The 17,187-nt window shown below is 55.4% G+C and overlaps 2 protein-coding genes across 3 annotated transcripts; both read right to left on the bottom strand.

Annotated features, from left to right (window-relative positions):
* Window positions 1-508: 508 nt before the first annotated feature.
* Window positions 509-6,896, bottom strand: LOC119857510 (perforin-1-like). 2 transcript variants are annotated; one of them, XM_043517175.1, is made up of 4 exons: window positions 6,745-6,896; window positions 4,413-4,998; window positions 2,858-3,962; window positions 509-718 (listed from the first exon to the last, which is right to left on the bottom strand). In XM_043517175.1, the coding sequence occupies exons 2-4, from the start codon at window positions 4,943-4,945 to the stop codon at window positions 668-670; spliced, it is 1,689 nt and encodes a 562-aa protein (XP_043373110.1). In that variant the 5' UTR covers window positions 4,946-4,998; window positions 6,745-6,896; the 3' UTR covers window positions 509-667. The 2 variants fall into 2 exon arrangements, with proteins under 2 accessions (XP_043373110.1, XP_038262493.1); XM_038406565.2 differs by lacking the exon at window positions 509-718 and having other exon boundaries at window positions 1,288-3,962; window positions 6,745-6,895.
* A 2,171-nt stretch (window positions 6,897-9,067) lies between these two features.
* On the bottom strand, window positions 9,068-16,589 carry ZNF668 (zinc finger protein 668). Its single transcript, XM_038405873.2, has 2 exons — window positions 16,344-16,589; window positions 9,068-11,761 (listed from the first exon to the last, which is right to left on the bottom strand). The coding sequence occupies exon 2, from the start codon at window positions 11,729-11,731 to the stop codon at window positions 9,974-9,976; it is 1,758 nt and encodes a 585-aa protein (XP_038261801.1). The 5' UTR covers window positions 11,732-11,761; window positions 16,344-16,589; the 3' UTR covers window positions 9,068-9,973.
* Window positions 16,590-17,187: the final 598 nt, after the last annotated feature.

Raw genomic sequence — 17,187 nt, forward strand, 5'->3', positions numbered from 1 at the left:
CCCACTTCTGCCTATCCCTCTGTCCCTGGCAGCTTATAGTATTGCCCAGGGTACTCTAGCAATTAGCTGATTCATGCTTTGCCCATGCCCAGGGCACTGGGGTACGGGGAAGGGCTCGGGCCCAGCGGGCAGTGGGTTGGAGATGGGCCATGCCAGCTAGGGCCTTGTATTCTGCAGCCACTGGGTGTGGGTTGGGGCCGAAGGAGGCTATGGAAAGATCCTCTCCTCTTGGAGCCGCCATGTCTCTCTACCTCTGCACCAGGATCCCAGCCTTCATTCCAGGGGCAGATCAGGAGCTCACAGCCTCCCCCCGTCCCCAACACCTTCCATGCAACGACCTGCAAGATCGATTTAGCTGATCAACCCGCTCGGGGCTGCACGAGTCCCAGGCCACCACCTGCTGGAGGGAATCAGAGCTGCACCATTAGAAGAATATTATTCTAATTCCCCAGCCTCCGGAGCCAGCCATGTCGTGGGGCCAAATCAGAACCAGCGCCCCCTACAGGGGAAACACTCTGGAATGGGCGGTTCATGGTGGGATATTTTCCCAGAGGGAGCTGTGAGGATATCGGGCTACAGGAGCAGACCATCTCTTCTGGGTGTAGGAAACACCAATACCTGAGCAGGAGTAACGGCATGAAGCTCAGTGTCGTTAGCAGAGCGGGAGCTAGGAAATGATCTGGGGGACAGGGAGAGCTATTGACCAGAAGGCCTCCACCTCCGTCCCCTTGACTGTGCTCTGCTGGGGTGGCTGGGTCCCATTCTCCAGCCTCCTGAGCCAGCCAATCCCCCTGCCCAAGAGCCAGATGAGAGCTGAATCCCCTTAGAGGGAAGATTCCTCATATTCCCTCCTCAATCTCTTGGCAATAGCAGTGTCTTGCAAATATCAGCTGGGGGATATTAATGCCCATTACTAACACGGCCCATCTCCCTGTATCTCTTTCCCACCCACCCCACTCTGTCCTGGACAGAAGCCAATCCCTTTGGTTGGTGTTAGCCACATTACACTGGATTCCCAATTGCAGCAAATTCATCCAGCTATTCAGCTCCCGTGTCTTACCATGCCTTGCTCCTGCCCAGCCTAGAGCTCCCCCTCCCCTGGCTCCAAGAGGAGAGGATCTTTCCATAGCCTCCTTCTGCCCCAACTCACACCCAGTGGCTGCAGAATACAAGGCCCTAGCTGGCACGGCCCATCTCCCAAGTGTATATTGCAGCCACTCATTTCTACTCTACATCTAGGTCCAGCCTACTGAGGTTAGAAGAATCACAAGGCTTCCTGCTTAGAAATTTGCTTTCACAAATGTTTACTGAAGCAAGGAGATACATTTGCAAAGATCTAGAGAGCTGAAATCCTACCAGAAGCAAATCATTTTGTGGTGGAGATGCAAAGCTGCATGGCATTTTAACAGGCTGGAGATATTTAATTTATGGTCAGTTGGGTTCAGAGTTAACAACCCTCATTACCAGTTAACAGCACCATGGAGCTATTAATCTAGGCTCTCACAGATGCAGGTAGGAGTAAGCCAGGAAGCTGCTTTAATCCCAGAAGTAGGGGGAATTTTCCCTTGCCAGTGTGACCCCAATGCAATGCCATCTCCCTGAGCCTGCTGATAGCCTGAACCGATAGGCCTGTGGCATGTCCTTGTGGGTGTTCACTCTGAATCCTACCAATGGCAAGTGATGTCGCATCATCTCTGCTGATCATCTGAGCATGGAACATCCAGCTAGATGGTGGGTGGGGCCTGCACATTCAGGATGAGATAGTTAACCCCAAATGTACTGGATAATTGTGGAAAGCCACAGAAAGGACAGCGAGGGAACAGCCCTCTAATGAATCCTCCCTCCAGGAGCCCATCCCACTGGGTGTTTAGAACTTTGCCCATCACTGGAGTATCTGCGGGTTTCTGCAGAGGGTTAATCCCTGATGCCACAATAGGACGGGACTGAGCTTTGCTCCTGATGATCTCTTTTCAGTTGGATACACTAGACAGGTAATTACAGTGGGTGGATGGGGTTGTGGATTAGTTGCACTACCTGCAATATAGGTTGACTGGATGAACTTGACATTCATTGGTTGGATGGTTGCACTGGCTACACATGTTGGTTGGACCGTACATAAGATATTAGTTGCGTGGATACACCAGATGCACGAGGTACATACACTGGTTGGTTGCCTGGATGGATACATTAGGTACATTGGATACACTGGTTGGCAGGATACAATAAATACATTTGTTGGTTGGTTACAGTGGACATCCTAAACACATTCATTTGTTGGTTGGCTGGCGGGCTGGCTTTTGACATTGGATGCTCTAGATAAATTCAATTGTTGTTTGGATGCACTGGATACATTCATTGGTTGATTTGTTGCATATGTTGAATGCACTAGATATATGCACTGGTTGGTTGGAGGGATGGATATGGTGGATGAACGTCACACATTCTTTGATAGGTTGGTTGGATAAATTGGATACACTAAATCCAATCAGTGGTTTACTGGTTGAATACCTTGGATAAACTAAATGCAACAATTTGTTGGTTGGTTGGCTGAATGCGGGGGGCAGAGAGGTTGGATGCAGTAGGTACATGCTTTGGTTTGTTGGTTAGATGGGCACATTGGATGGCTAGAATCATTGGACAGGCTGATCTGATGGATCTGGAATGGGCGGTTCATGGTGGGATATTTTCCCAGAGGGAGCTGTAAGGATATCGGGCCACAGGAGCAGACCGTCTCTTCTGGGTATAGGAAACACCAATACCTGAGCAGGAGTAATAGCATGAAGCTCAGTCGTTAACAGAGCGGGAGCTAGGAAATGCTCTGGGGGACAGGGAGTGCTATTGACCAGAAGGCCTCCATCTCCTTCCCCTTGGCTGTGCTCTGCTGGGGTGGCTGGGAGACATAGTCGAAGCAGGTCCGGCCCCCGAGGTGGGGCCCACAGCGCAGGCTGTACTGGAACCAGATGCGGCCATGGTTCAGGTAGCAGTCCTTCTGGTGGGGCCCCCCAGACTCCAGCGGGATGTCGCAGCTTCCCAGCAGGTCATCGTCCCACTTGTTGTCCTCGTCCCAGACCTCTATGCGGATCTTGCTGGTGCTGGTGATGTGGACAGTACCGAAGTCCAAGTGGACATTCCAAATGGGATTATTGTTATTCCAGATGGTGCCGGTCCGTATCTCCCTTCTCTCCAAGAAGACCTTGACAAAGGCATCCGTAGCAGTAAAGTAGTCCCCCCACAGGCCACTGGCCTTCTTCACTGTCACTATCAGCTTCCCCAGGCCGCGCTCCCGTGAGCAGCACATGGTGTTGGTCACGGTATCTCCAGGGCAGACGCAGGAGCAGGGGTCATGGGTGCTGCGTTGAGTCCCTGGGGGGCAGCTTCGGGTGCAATTCCTCCACAGGGCCCTCTCAAGGATGTACTCACTCACTGCCTGCCTCAGTGCCTCTCGCTTGGGGTCGTCCTGCTCCAGCAGGATGTGGATGGGGTGCAGTGAATAGGACACCAGGCCAGGGTTGGCTTTGAGGCTCTCTATCCAGGCTGAGAAGACCGTGGCATCACTCCCGGAGAAGAGCACGTCAGTCGTGCTCTCTCCTCCCTCCACCTCCATGTGGCGCTCCCGATACGTCTCATGGAAGCTCCCCTTGACCTTCCCCTTCTTCTTCTCCTCCTCGCACTTGCTGTACCCACCCTTGACCGAGCCTATTCCGATACTCACACCCACCTCCATGCTCAAGCAGTCCTTGATCTCGTCGTCAGTCAAGCTGCTCATTGCCGCTTCGCAGACCCGCACGGCCGTCACGTCTCGTGCCCGGCCCCCTAGCTGCAGCTGGGATATGTAGTGGGTGCCATAGTTGCCGATTAGCTGCTGGTACTCCAGCTTGGATTTGCTGTTGTACTGCTCGGGGAGGTTCTCTAGCGCCAGAGTGAAATGGCTGGTGAGCGGGGGCCTCTCGCTGACCTGGAACCTGGTCAGGGACACATGGCGAGGAGTGTGCTTAGCCCGGTGAGTCAGCTGAGATCATTAGCTGTGCATCCTAACACCCCAGCCATCCCAGAAGAAAGGGTATAAGCAGGTGGTTCCTATTCAATGCAACTACCCAGTGTGCTGAACTTCACAACCTTGCTGGGGATACTGCCAGCTGCTTGATAGCTCTGGCCACAGCAGGTCGCTGGGCTGTCCTGACACATAGGACATGAAAATCCCCCACAGCTGGCCTGTCCCAGATGTGAGCTGGTGCCCCCTAGAGGGGAAAGGCCTCTCTTCCCTCTTCCCCACTTCCCTAAACCAGCTAGTTTCCTGTCCTGGCGACAGATGGGAACCAGAGCCCACTAGAGGGGAAAGGCCCTGTGTCACTTTGTGGTGTTGCTGTGATCCCAACTCCAGATGAGCCCTACTGACTCAGGCTGGCTCTCACCTGTAATAGCCGCAGGAGACCTCATGGCTTGCGAAGCTGTATTTGTCCTTCCGCATATGATCTACCACGAAATTGGCCAGGTTGGAGTGTGATCCGGCCAGCACCACCTGGACATTAATCTTGGGCTTCACAGGCACGTCCAGCCCCACCTTCCAGTCGTTCTTCACCGGGGACCCCATGGACTCCATCATGCCCATCGCCGAATGCTGCACCGAGCTGTTCAGCTTCCGGGGGCACGAGACGTGGACCCTCCAGTCCTCCACAGCCAGTGGCAGCCTCTGCCACTGCCCTTCTTGAAGTCGGTTCCGGCACAGGGTGCAGGTACCATCCTGGTGTTGCCAGAGGCTGCTGTCTACCAGATAGGCCCCCTTTCTGGCCATCGTGGTCACATCGATGCCCATTCCTGCCAAGCTGTGCCCGGGCACAAAGGCTGTGTGCTTCTTGCATTCATTGACCGTGCCTGTGTGACAATGGGAGGAGGCCCCAGGGAAGATGAAGAGGAGGAGGGGGATGAAGGCACCAAATCTGGGCATGGCTGATGTGATGGGTTCCCCCACCCAGGAAGGGCCGTTGCCTCTGAACTCCCCTAGAGGGAGAGAAACAGAGATTAGTGACAATTAGAGAGAGATCCAGAATTAGTGACAATCCAGTGGCAGGCAGTTCCATTGGTTAACTCTGTTGTAGCAACAGAGACATCTACTTACCATCCATGACATCTACCATGTTCTATAGCACACCCATGAAAACCGTGGGCTCTAGAAACTTTGGTGGCATTACACAAATGACCTGATGCCTCATTTGCATGTTTGATGACAGATTACCTAATTTGCATCAATTCCCTCCCCTCCCTATTTCCCAGATGTTGTAATACCAGCACTAACTATGAGGAGGAGGTATAGTTTCATGTACCCACTCTGCAGAGTGCTATATAATAATGGGTCATTGCAGGTTCCTCAATGGGGCTATTAAAGGACGTTGCAATTTGGACAGATTCTGTGGCTTATAATTAGTGAGCCAAGGTAGTGGCTGGGTTTGGCCACTAGTGGGCAGTGCAAAGACACACACACCCCGTGGCTACGAGTGGTGGCTTTTATAGCCAGCAAGAGCAGCGGGACCTTGGGCCCCGCTAGGCGTGACGGGCGTTGCTGTAGAAACTGCTGGGGCCCCCAGGTAGCCACGCCGAGTGGTGGGTTTGGTTATGTTTAATCGCTGATGGAGGGTCATTTTATGGGGTTTCTCTCTGGCGCTGCCATCTTTACACTGTGGCTGTTGGGGAAAGAGAGCAGGAAATTTTGGTGCCCCAGAAGAGACTCTGGGCCCATCTAGCCCAGTATCCTGCCCCCTCCCTTTTGCCCTGGATCAGGCCCATGGGCCTATCAAGCCCAGTATCCTGCCCCCTCCTTGCCACCTGAGAACAGACACATGGGCCCCATCTACTCTGGTATCCTGTCCCCTTCCTTCTGCCCCAGACCCTTTGAGCACCTCACACTTCTCTTTGCATCCCTCCCCTTACTAACCACAAGGGATGCTGTGTTCAATGTTGATTTGAATTGTTTTCAACTTGGGTTGGAACTGTACAGCAATGCTGGCTGTGGGGCAGGAAAGGGTAACAGCTCTGCATCCTGTCAGGGTTGCAGGCTCGGACTGGGAGGGGACAGTAAATGTTTGAACTCACCCCAGCAGAACCAGGCAGGAAAAACGCATTTGAATATGGACTGCTTGGTTCTGGCCAGCCCCCAACCCCCTGCAATCCGAGCCTTGGGGTCCCTCCCCGCCCCGACTTTGCCGGTGCTCCTCAGTCCAGATCTGCTGTCCCTCACTGCTTTGTTGCCAAGAGAAAATCAAACAGCCTGAAATTGTAAGATGCCCCTGATATGAAAGGTATCAACTACGTAAATTAATGATCAAAAGCTGAGTGGCAACGTGGTCTAGTGGCTGGAGCACTGGATTGAGAGTCAGGACTCCTGGGTTCTTTTGTCGCTCTGGCAGGGGAGTGGGGTGAAGTGAGTTAGAGGATGGAGGCTGGGGGGAGTCAGGACTCCTGCGTTCTATTGTCACACTGTGAGGGGAGTGAGATCGAGTGGGTTAGAGCAGAGAGGGACCAGGGACCCCGATCTTGGTTCATGTCTGTGCAGCACCCAGAGTGACGGGGTCCTCAATCTCGGCCGGGGTCTGTGCAGCGCCTGGTACGATGGGGTCCCCGATCTCGTCCAGGGTCTGTGCAGCACCTGGTGCGATGGGGTCCCTGACCTTGGTTGAGGTCTGTGCAGGGTCTGGTGCAATGAGTTTCCCAATCTCAGAAGGGGTCTGAGCAGACCCACCTATCACTCACCTGCCTCAGGAACTGAGCTGAAGAATATTTCGGCTCCGGGGCCTGTCGGCAGCCTGGGTTGGTCCGTGTCTCTGCTGGGAGAGACGTGCTTTGAAGATGGATCAAGGCACCGCAAAAGATCTCCTGTGTTCTCAGTGTTTCAGCTGTCCTCACGCTCCCCACAGCGCTGAGCTCCTGCCCCCTTTACACCCCCAGCCACAGCCAGCTGGGCAGGAAGCTGTGGCCAGCAATTGTTCCACCCCGTGGTGGATCAAACGTGGCTCCCATGGGTCTCAACCCAAGGTATGAGGAGCTAGAGAAGCTGCAAAGGAAACCAGAGTGAGACAAACCCAGCACTACCTGCCCTGGGAGAGTGTCCCCTATTGAGCCTCGACCCCACAGCAGAGCACCCCCTAGTGCTACACTGGAGCATTGGGGCCAGCACTGCCTGCCCAGGGAGAGTGCCCCGTGCTGAGCCCCCCACCCTGCTTCACAGAGCCCCCTAGTGCCACACTAGGGCCAGCACCTAGTGCCTCAGGGACCCCACTGTAAATAAAGAGCACCCCACTGATGCCAGTGGAATAAGGCAAGGATTCTGATCCCTGTGTAAATCCAGAGCAAGCCCAATGCCCTGGCCGTGTGGGGCAGGCTGGGGCGGAGGTGGGGAAATTGGGCACTGGGGGGGACAATGTCCCTTGGTTGCTATAGAGCAGGTTTTAGATTTCTTTCTCTGTCCTCCCATGTTTTGTTCTATCCACCCTTTCATGCCCTGGGACTCCAACCTCAGGGTCCCACAGCTCCCATAATCCCCCATCAGGGGATTCTATTCACTCCTTCACCCCCTGCTGGTAGGACCCCTATCACCCTGCACCCCCATTATCTTGCCAGGGGTCACCCTACTTTCTGCATCCCCATATATTCTACCAGGGGTCTCCCACACTCCATCCCAGCATGCCCCCCCATCCACTTTTGTCTCCTTCCCCTCCTGGAGATACAAGCTGGGGGTGGGGGTGTGACACACTGTACCTCAAAATAACAACCGGGAACCCCCATATTCAACACTGTGATATGACAATGAAATGTTTTGTGCAATACATGCCTTGTGAGGTATCATTTAAGAAGTCTTGCTCTGTTGAACATGAATATCCTGTTGAATGGCAAGTGCTATCGTTGTAGGTGATGTTATCAAGTGTTGCAATATGTTTCCTTCTGAGATGCATGGCAAGTGTGAAATACCCACAGCCAGCCTCTTGGTGACAACAAAGGTGCAACGAACAAGACGCATTTACATGAGGCTGGGCCGGACCTGTGTTGATGGCCGATCAAGAAGAATCCAGACTCCCAGTGACATCACCACTTGGCCTCTCTCCTCCCTCATCTCAACATCGTTGGGAAGACAAAGACTTTGAACTGGGGAGATTGGTCCCAGGCTGAGAAGGGAACCCGGCCTGTGTACAGAGAACTGTCAACTGCCTGGAACACCCAGTGGGGTGAGAAAAGTTCCTGGATTCAAATCTAAGTTTAATGAGCTTGCACCGTTCAAGAGAATTTCTTGAGCCATGTATGTTTCTGGGGTGCAAGGCTCGGGAGATCTGTTGGCGTCGGTCTCTGTTTAATTAGAGCATTCATGCAATTTAGCTGGGTGTAAGAGACAGCCCAGGTGGGAGAGCTAAGGGGACACAGAGGTGCCCCAGTTCAAGGTTCTACCCTGGGGATCCCGTCACAGGGGGCAGAACAAAGGCATGGGAAATAAACTGGGGAGGGGCCAGGAGAATTCAGAGTCGCACCCCCTTGGAGGAGGGGCCCAGGAGCAGCGATCACCACATCCTCTTGGTGAGGGGGGGTGGCTATGGAATCAGGGTCCCACCCTGCCTGGGAGCAGAGAGCCATACTCCCAGGACTGCAGAGAGAGGGAAGGGGCCCCAGGGATGAGACAGCCAAGCCCTACAAGTCTAGAGACAGGACACTGGGAGGGAAGGAGCCTCTGGGAAGAGCCCCAGAAAGGGCGAGGAGCAGGAGGGCTTGACAATCATGCTCCCATGGGGGTATCACACAGCCACGCCTCTTGTGCGAGCAGGTGGGGCTAGGGACCATACAGGCACATCCCCTGGGGTTCAGGAAGGGGAGGGGTTTAGGCAGGCAGCTGAGGGCTGAGTGAGAGTCTCCCAATTTCAAGGAAAGGCCCACCCCAGGTCCAGCCCCCAGCACAGGACTCCTGGGTTCTGGCCCCTGCTTTGAGAGGGGAGTGGGGTCTAGTAGGTTAGAGCAGCGGGGGCTGGGAGCCAGGACTCCTGGGTTCTATCCCCAGCCCCGGGACGGGAGGAATCACAGCAAGCCCCCAGGCTACAAAAAGAGGGGTTTATTTCATTGTCTTTTCACAGCAGCGGCAGGAGGCCAGTTTACAAAGAGGCTTGTGTCAGCGGCTACCACGAGCAGTTCCCCTACCTGCAGTTCGAGCCCCCCGGCCCGACAAACCCTTCCAGCTCCCCCCCGCCACACCCAGAAGCGAATCAGCCCCTTGCTCTCACGCATTGCTCCACTTCTCTCCCGCAGACTTATACGCATGCGGACCGCGTATCACCAGCCAGCCATGTCTGAGGGGGCGGGGCCTGGGGGCAGAGAGCCACACCCCCTGGGGAAGGGAGGGGCCAGCACAGCCACGCCCCCTGGGGAAGGGAGGGGCACTGAGCCACTGTGCTGTCCTCCTTTCATAATCTCCCCCGCCTTCTACCCCAGCTGTAAAGGGAGCGGAGGGACAAGAAAAGGAGGCTCTGTGTAGAGGCCCCCCCCTTTGGGGAACAAAAAGCAACCCCCCATGGGAGATCAGCCGAGGGAAAGGCCCAGAGGATGAGACAGTCACACCACCTGGAGGGAGTGTCCAATAGCCACGCCCTTAGAGTGAAGGGGAGGAGCCCGGGAGCACAGAGCCACGCCCCCATGGGGCTCTAGGGGAGCAGACAGCTATGGTCCTTGAGAGAGTGGGGCTTAGGGGCTCAGAGCCATATCCTGGAGGGACTCAGGAGAGGGAGGAGTCCTGGGGGGGGACGGGACATATAGCCATAATCTTCTAGAGGGCTGGTGCCTGGGAGCATTGTCCCACACCCCCATGATGGCTGAGGAGGGCAAGGAGCCCAAGGGGGATCAGAGGGCTATCCCACCTGTGGGGGGGTTTACCAAGAAGCCACACCCCCCAGAGCGGGGAGGGGCCCCAGCGGCACACAGAGCCCCCCCCCCCAAGGGGGGCAGGGGCTCAGGAGGACGGGCGCAGTTCCTCTGGCAGGCAGCCGCCAGGCCCATTGGCGGGGTGGGCGGCCTCGTCGAGGGGTGGGCTGGGGGCGGGGCCGTGGGTGCGCAGGTGCTTGCGGAGGTCGGAGGCGCCGAGGAAGGCCTTGCCGCAGCGGGGGCAGGCGTGGGGCCGCACCCCGGAGTGGATGCGCTCGTGCTTGCGCAGGCCGGCGCGGTCGGAGAAGCCCTTGCCGCACTCGGGGCAGGGGAAGGGACGCAGGCCGGGGTGGAGCCGCTCGTGCTTGCGCAGGTCGTAGGGCGAGGCGAAGGCCTCCCCGCACTCGGCGCAGGTGGGCACCCCGGGGGCCGCCTCCGGGTGCTCCCCCCGCTGGTGGCGCCGCAGCCCCGCAGCCTCGCCGAAGGCGGCCCCGCAGAATCGGCAGACGTGGCGGGCCGCGGCTCCTGCTTCTTCTTCCTCCTCCTCCTCCCCGCCGCCCCGCCGCTCGCCGTGGGTCCGCTCGTGCTTGCGGAGGCTGGAGGAGACCACAAAGGTCTTGCCGCAGCGACCGCACTTGAAGGGCCGCTCGCCCGAGTGCACCCGGTGGTGCTTGGTGAGGCTGGCCCGCTCGGCGAAGCTCTTCCCGCACTCCCCGCACTGGAAGGGCCGCTCGCCTGAGTGCACCAGCTGGTGCCGCTTGAGATCCCAGGAGGCCACGAAGGTCTTGTCGCACTGCAGGCACTTGTAGGGGCGCTCGCCGGTGTGGATCCGCTGGTGCATGGCCAGGTCGGCCGGCTGGCGGAAAGCCTTGCTGCACTTGTCGCACTGGTATGGCTTGACGCCCTGGTGGGCCCGCTGGTGGCGCCGGAAGCTGGAGGGATCAGAGAACATGCGGCCGCACTGCGGGCAGAGGAACGGCTTCTCCCCGGAGTGGGTGCGCTGGTGGCTCTGGTAGGACGAGAGCTGGGTGAAGCCTTTGCCGCACTGGCCGCAGCGGTAGGGTTTCTGCTCCGCGTGGATGCGCTGGTGGCAGGTGAGCGAGGAGGAGCGAGAGAAGGCTTTGCCGCAGTCGGAGCAGAGGAAGGGCTTCTCCCCGGTGTGGCTGCGCTCGTGGTTCTTCAGGTCCTTCAGCTCGGCGTAGGTCTTCTGGCAGGCGCCGCACTGGTAGGGGCGCAGGCCGGCGTGGATGCGCCGGTGCTTGCGGAAGACCGAGGGGTCGGCGAAGGCTTTGCCACACTCGCCGCAGGTGTAGGGCTTCTCCCCCGTGTGGGCTCGCTGGTGGATCTTCAGCTTGGAGAGCGTGCCGTAGCCCTTGGCGCAGTGGGAGCAGCGGAAGGGCAGGTCGCCGGTGTGCCGGGCCATGTGGACTCGCAGGCACACTGGCTGCATGAAGGCCTTGCCGCACTCCTGGCAGATGAAGGGCTTCTCGCCCGTGTGGCTGCGCCCATGGCTACGCAGCTCCGGCGCCGTCTTGTAGGCCTTGGAGCACTGCGGGCACTGGAAGGGGCGCTCGGCTGAGTGGCTCAGCTGGTGCTTGTGAAGCTGCGAGCGGTCGGGGAATGCCTTGGCGCAGCTGGGGCAGGTGTGCTTGGCTGTGGCGGTGCCCCCCGCAGCGTGGCACTTGGCGTGGCGGAGGACCCGCGGCACGTTGGGGAAGGTCTTGCTGCACGCCAGGCACTTGTAGCGCCGGCCGCACTTGGCATAGCTGACAGCCTCTTCTTTCTCCTCCTCTTCCTCCGAGTCACCCTCCAGCTTCACCACGATGCTCACTTCGGGCTCCTCCATCTTTGCGGGGGAGGGACAGGGGGCTGCTCTCTGAAAGAGAAGGCAGGGGAGGGTTACAAGGAGGGGTCCATAGCGAGATCAAACCCCCCCCCCCCTTGGGATACAGTACGATGGCTGGGATGTGCATTAGAGAAAAATTCCACTGCTCAGACTAGTGTGTCCACTGGGCTGCATATAGACTGAACTAGTACTGTATAATCCTGCTTTTACTATGAGTGCAGCTATTGGGCTGCCTATAGACTAAACTAGAAAGGTATAATCCCACCTCTAGCTGCTCTATGGCTGCCTGTAGACTAAACTAGCAAAATATAATCCCACCACTACCACCAATGGAGCCATACAGGACGGGAAAGATGGACCAGCCATTAGGACACTAACTGAAGGCTCAGGAGATCTGGATTCAAGACCCTGCTCTGCCACAGATACCTTGTGTGACCGTGGCTACATCACTTGTTCTCTCTGGGCCCAGTGTTCCCATTTGTAAAATGAGCTTAATAGCAGTTCCTATGTCCCAGCGGGGTTGCGAGCATAAATATCTAAAAGATTGTGAGGTGCTGATATACTACGGCAATGGGAGCCAGGTAAGTATCTAAAATAGGTAGATACTAAACCAGGAAAGTATAATTCCACCACTGGCCTGCACAGAACGTAGATTCAGATCCTTATAATCCCATGAGCCCCTGCATGTAGAATAGGTCAACAGTTTATCATCCCACTTCTAATACCAACAGGTCAATTGGCAGCACTCCAACGCTGCAGACAAAGGGGACATGGTTACACAGAGGGCTGACCAGGTATTTATACACTCCCGTGGCTGCGAGTCTATTGTGAGGCACTTGTGGGTGCTGAACAAGGGCATGTGTTCAAATGGAGAGCCAGACGTTTGTTTTGCCACTCCAAGGAGCGATATTCTTAAAATCACCACAGATCTGTTTTTCAGGGTCATCTATTTGCCTTTTCTTTTTAGGTCAAGAATTGTAATGAGGCCACAAAAGGTCTCATTAGTTTTGTAGGGCCCACAATATTTAGTGGATTTAGCCATCCAGCAGATGGTGCACACATTGACAGGGCACGGTAACAGACAGAGGAGTCTCCTCTCAGCATCCTGGATTCTTTAACTGATGTCCTCCGCAGTTAAACTGCGTTTTAAAGACGCTCTGTCCTGAAGATAAAGCACCAAAGTTTCCTGGGCACAAATCAGTTTCCCCAAAGGGCTCAGGGACATTAAAATTAAGAGCTCAGGTCTATTTCCTCTTTGTGGCTTTTTGCCTCTTATTAGCCGGCCCTGCTATTTCCTGCTCATCTCAATGGACTCAGCCTTTCCTCTGACACCAGCACTGATGACTAGATTCCCAAGCCAGAAGGAACCATTATGATCATCTAGTCTGTCCTTCTGGATAACACAGGCCAGAGAACATCCCCCAGATCATTCATCCATCCATCCATCTTACTTTAAAACTGGCAGTGATGGAGAATCCACCATGACCTGTATTAAATTGTTCCAATGGCTAATTACCCTCACAGTTAAACATGTCCAACTTCTTTCCAGTCTGAACTTGTCTTCAGCTTCCAGCCATTGGAACACGTGAGACCTCCCTCTCCTAGACTGAAGAGCCTGTTATTAAATATTTGTTCCCCATATAGATATTTGTAGATTATTCGAGATTCCTCTGTCTATGTATCCCAGGATTGCATTAACTCTCTCGGCTACAGGTTTCAGAGTAGCAGCTGTGTTAGTCTGTATCTGCAAAAAGAACAGGAGGACTTGTGGCATCTTAGAGACTGACAAATTTATTTGAGCATAAGCTTTTGTGAGCTACAGCTCACTTCATCGGCTGTAGCTCATGAATGTTTATGCTCAAATAAATTTGTTAGTCTCTAAAGTGCCACAAGTCCTCCTTTTCTCTTGGCAACAGTGTCACGTTGGGAGCTCCTGTTCCACTGCACATGACTACAAAACTTTTTCAGAGTCACTGCTTCCCTAGAGTCCCCCTCTCTGTAAGTAAGGCCTGCGTTCTCTGTTCCTAGACAGATCCATTTACATTGAACCGCATCAAAACACACATTGTTTGCTTGAGCCTGGCTTACCAAGCGAGCCAGATCGCTCTGTAGCAGTGACGGGGCCTCTTCATGATTTACCACTCCTCTAATTTTGGCGCTAGCTGCAAACTTGATCAGTGATGATTATGTTTTCTTCCAGGGTCGTTGATAAAAACGTTAAATAGCATAGGGCCAAGAACCGACCCCTGCGAGACCATATTGGGAATACAACCGCTCGACGATGATTCACCATTTACAGTTATATTTGGAGACCTATCAGTTAGCCAGTTTTTAATCCGCTTAATGGGCCGTGTACATTTTATAGCATTCTAGTTTTTTTGAATCAAACGTTGTATGGTACCATGTCAAATGCCTTACAGAAGTCTAAGGATATTACATCAACTCCATTACCTTTATCAACCAAACTTGTAATCTTATAAACAAAAAAAATCAAAGTTAGTTTGACAGGATCTATTTTCCATAAATCCCTGGTGATTAATTATATTACACTCCTTTAATTCTTTATTAATCCAGTCACTATCTTGCCCAGGGTAATGTCAGGAGTCCCCGGATCATCCAGATTACCCTTTTAAAAAATTGGCACTATATTACTGGTCTTCTAGTCTTCTGGCACTTCCCCAGTGCTCCAAGACTTACTGAAAAATCATAGAATCATAGAATATCAGGGTTGGAAGGGACCCCAGAAGGTCATCTAGTCCAACCCCCTGCTCAAAGCAGGACCAAGTCCCAGTTAAATCATCCCAGCCAGGGCTTTGTCAAGCCTGACCTTAAAAACCTCTAAGGAAGGAGATTCTACCACCTCCCTAGGTAACGCATTCCAGTGTTTCACCACCCTCTTAGTGAAAAAGTTTTTCCTAATATCCAATCTAAACCTCCCCCATTGCAACTTGAGACCATTACTCCTCGTTCTGTCATCTGCTACCATTGAGAACAGTCTAGAGCCATCCTCTTTGAAACCCCCTTTCAGGTAGTTGAAAGCAGCTATCAAATCCCCCCTCATTCTTCTCTTCTGCAGACTAAACAATCCCAGCTCCCTCAGCCTCTCCTCATAAGTCATGTGCTCTAGACCCCTAATCATTTTCGTTGCCCTTCGTTGTACTCTTTCCAATTTATCCACATCCTTCCTGTAGTGTGGGGCCCAAAACTGGACACAGTACTCCAGATGAGGCCTCACCAGTGTCGAATAGAGGGGAACGATCACGTCCCTCGATCTGCTCGCTATCAACATATTGAGAATGCAAAGGAAATGCAGACACCAGAACCCCTTTGCTTTAGTAGCCCTAAGCACGAGGAGCAAACAGGGAGTCAGGAGCACAGATGTCTTTGTTGCAACGAGCAGGCAGACACGCAGCAAACATGGGGTCGGGGGGCATGGATTGTTTAGGTGCACCGATGAGCAAAGCTAACCGGGTCTCTTTAGGACCAGGAATTGCAAGGGCTAGGGGGCCAGAGACCTAGGGCAGCCCCGGAGAGCAGCAGTTTGCCGGTATTTGCCATTCTAGGGAGTAGCCTCCGCTCTCCCTCCGAGGAATTTTGTGCATTATTTCTTGCTTAGCATTGGAACCTGCCGGGAGGCAGAAAGCAATTGCAAAATGACTGTCTTTAGGACCGGGGGAGACGAGACCGGTGCAAAGGTGGGGGGGGGGGTCATCCTGCAGAGACAGGGAAAGAACAGCGCAAGGAGACAGAGATGGGCCGCATTTCTGCGTGGCTCAAACTGCAAAGCAAAATGGCTGTAGCTAGGACCAGGGGAAGGTGGGAAATGCAACCCACAGGGGGCTAGGAGGTAGGACGCGATTGCCAAGGGGAACTCGCCCCTCTTTGTGCATTCGAGCCTGGAGACAAATAGCGAGCGGGGCTCGAGTTGCATAGGTTGCAACACAAGCCAAGCAACGTGGCTGGCGGGGGGGAAGGGGGGGTTGAAGAGCGATTTGCAAGGTGAGGCGTTTTGCAAAGGGAAGGCTCCCTTCCAAAGCAATCATTGCACGGCTCCGCGCTTGCAAAATGGCTGGTTTTAGGACCAAGGGAGGAGACGCCGCCCCCAAGGAGGCAATGCAAAGGAGAGAGATGCTGGAAAAGCATATGCCCCCCCCCCCCAAAAAAAAGGGGAGGAGGGGGGTGTTTGTCTCCTTCTCCGCACTGAAGTATAGAGATTTGGCCAAAGAAAGTCGCCCCCCTCGCCCCCCCGAGCCGTGCAAAGGCGGAGAGAGGTCGCGGCAGGGAGCTCGCAAAATGGCTCTCTCTAGGACCACGGGAGGAGAGGCCAGCCCGCCTGCAGGAGAAGGGTTTGCAGAGCGGCTGCCCCGGTGGGCCCCCGAGGCGACCCCAGGCTGGGGGCCCCTGCAAGCTGCGCCTGGCGGGCTACCGGGGCTGGTTTGCACCAGGCTGGCAAGGAGCAAGGCTGGGTCGCCAAGTGGCTGGGGCTAGGAGCAGGGGAAGAGGCTCTCCCCCTTGGGGGGGGGGCAGGGGGCAAAGGAGAATCGCCCCCTCCCCAGAGCTGGCGCGAATGCACCCGTTAGGGGGGCTTGCAATGGGTTAATCTCCGCCTTACCTGGCTTCTGCCTCTTCTTTGCTGCTGCTCGAGCTGCTGGTCCCTGCTCCCTGCTGGAGCGGAATGAGTCAGCCCCTAGGACCCAGAGGGAGGAGAAGACAAGGGGGGGGAGAAATGCAAAGCAAAGGAGCCGCTTAAAGGGATATTAACCCCGCCCCCCCATAGCCCAGCAGGCCTCCAGCCCTGGGGGATTTATTGCCACCAGGCTGGGGGTGGGGGGGTTGCTAGACTCCAGGGCCTGGGGGCTGGGGTGGGGCGGAGGAGGGGAGTTGATTGCAAAGGTAGGAACCTTGCTCCCCGGTGGGCTGTTGGGGGGCGGGAAGAGGTTGGGGGTAGCACCGCAGGAAGTGTGGCGTGCCGTGCCCAGCACGGTGGAAGGGCGGGGGTGTGTGGCCATAACCGGAAGTGTGGCATGCAGATTATCCAATGGGAGGGGGGCGGTACAAACTCTCTGATCGGGGACCCCCCCCCCCCAGAAAGGAGCGTGTGTGTGTGGGGAGTGAAAGGGGCTGAATGGGATGCTGCGCAGGGAGAGAGTGGGAGAGAGAGTCCAGGAGTCCTGACTCCCCTCCCCCAGAGAACCCAGGAGTCCGGTCTCCCAGCCTCCCCCTCTAACCACTAGCCCCCACTCCCCTCCCAGAGCCAGGGAGAGAACCCAGGAGTCCTGGCTCCCAGCCTCCCCCTCTAACCACTAGCCCCCACTCCCCTCCCAGAGCCCGGGAGAGAACCCAGGAGTCCTGGCTCCCAGCCTCCCCCTCTAACCACTAGCCCCCACTCCCCTCCCAGAGCCCGGGAGAGAACCCAGGAGTCCTGGCTCCCAGCCTCCCCCTCTAACCACTAGCCC

This window comes from Dermochelys coriacea, chromosome 6, assembly GCF_009764565.3.
Source record: "Dermochelys coriacea isolate rDerCor1 chromosome 6, rDerCor1.pri.v4, whole genome shotgun sequence".
NCBI lineage: Eukaryota > Metazoa > Chordata > Testudines > Dermochelyidae > Dermochelys > Dermochelys coriacea.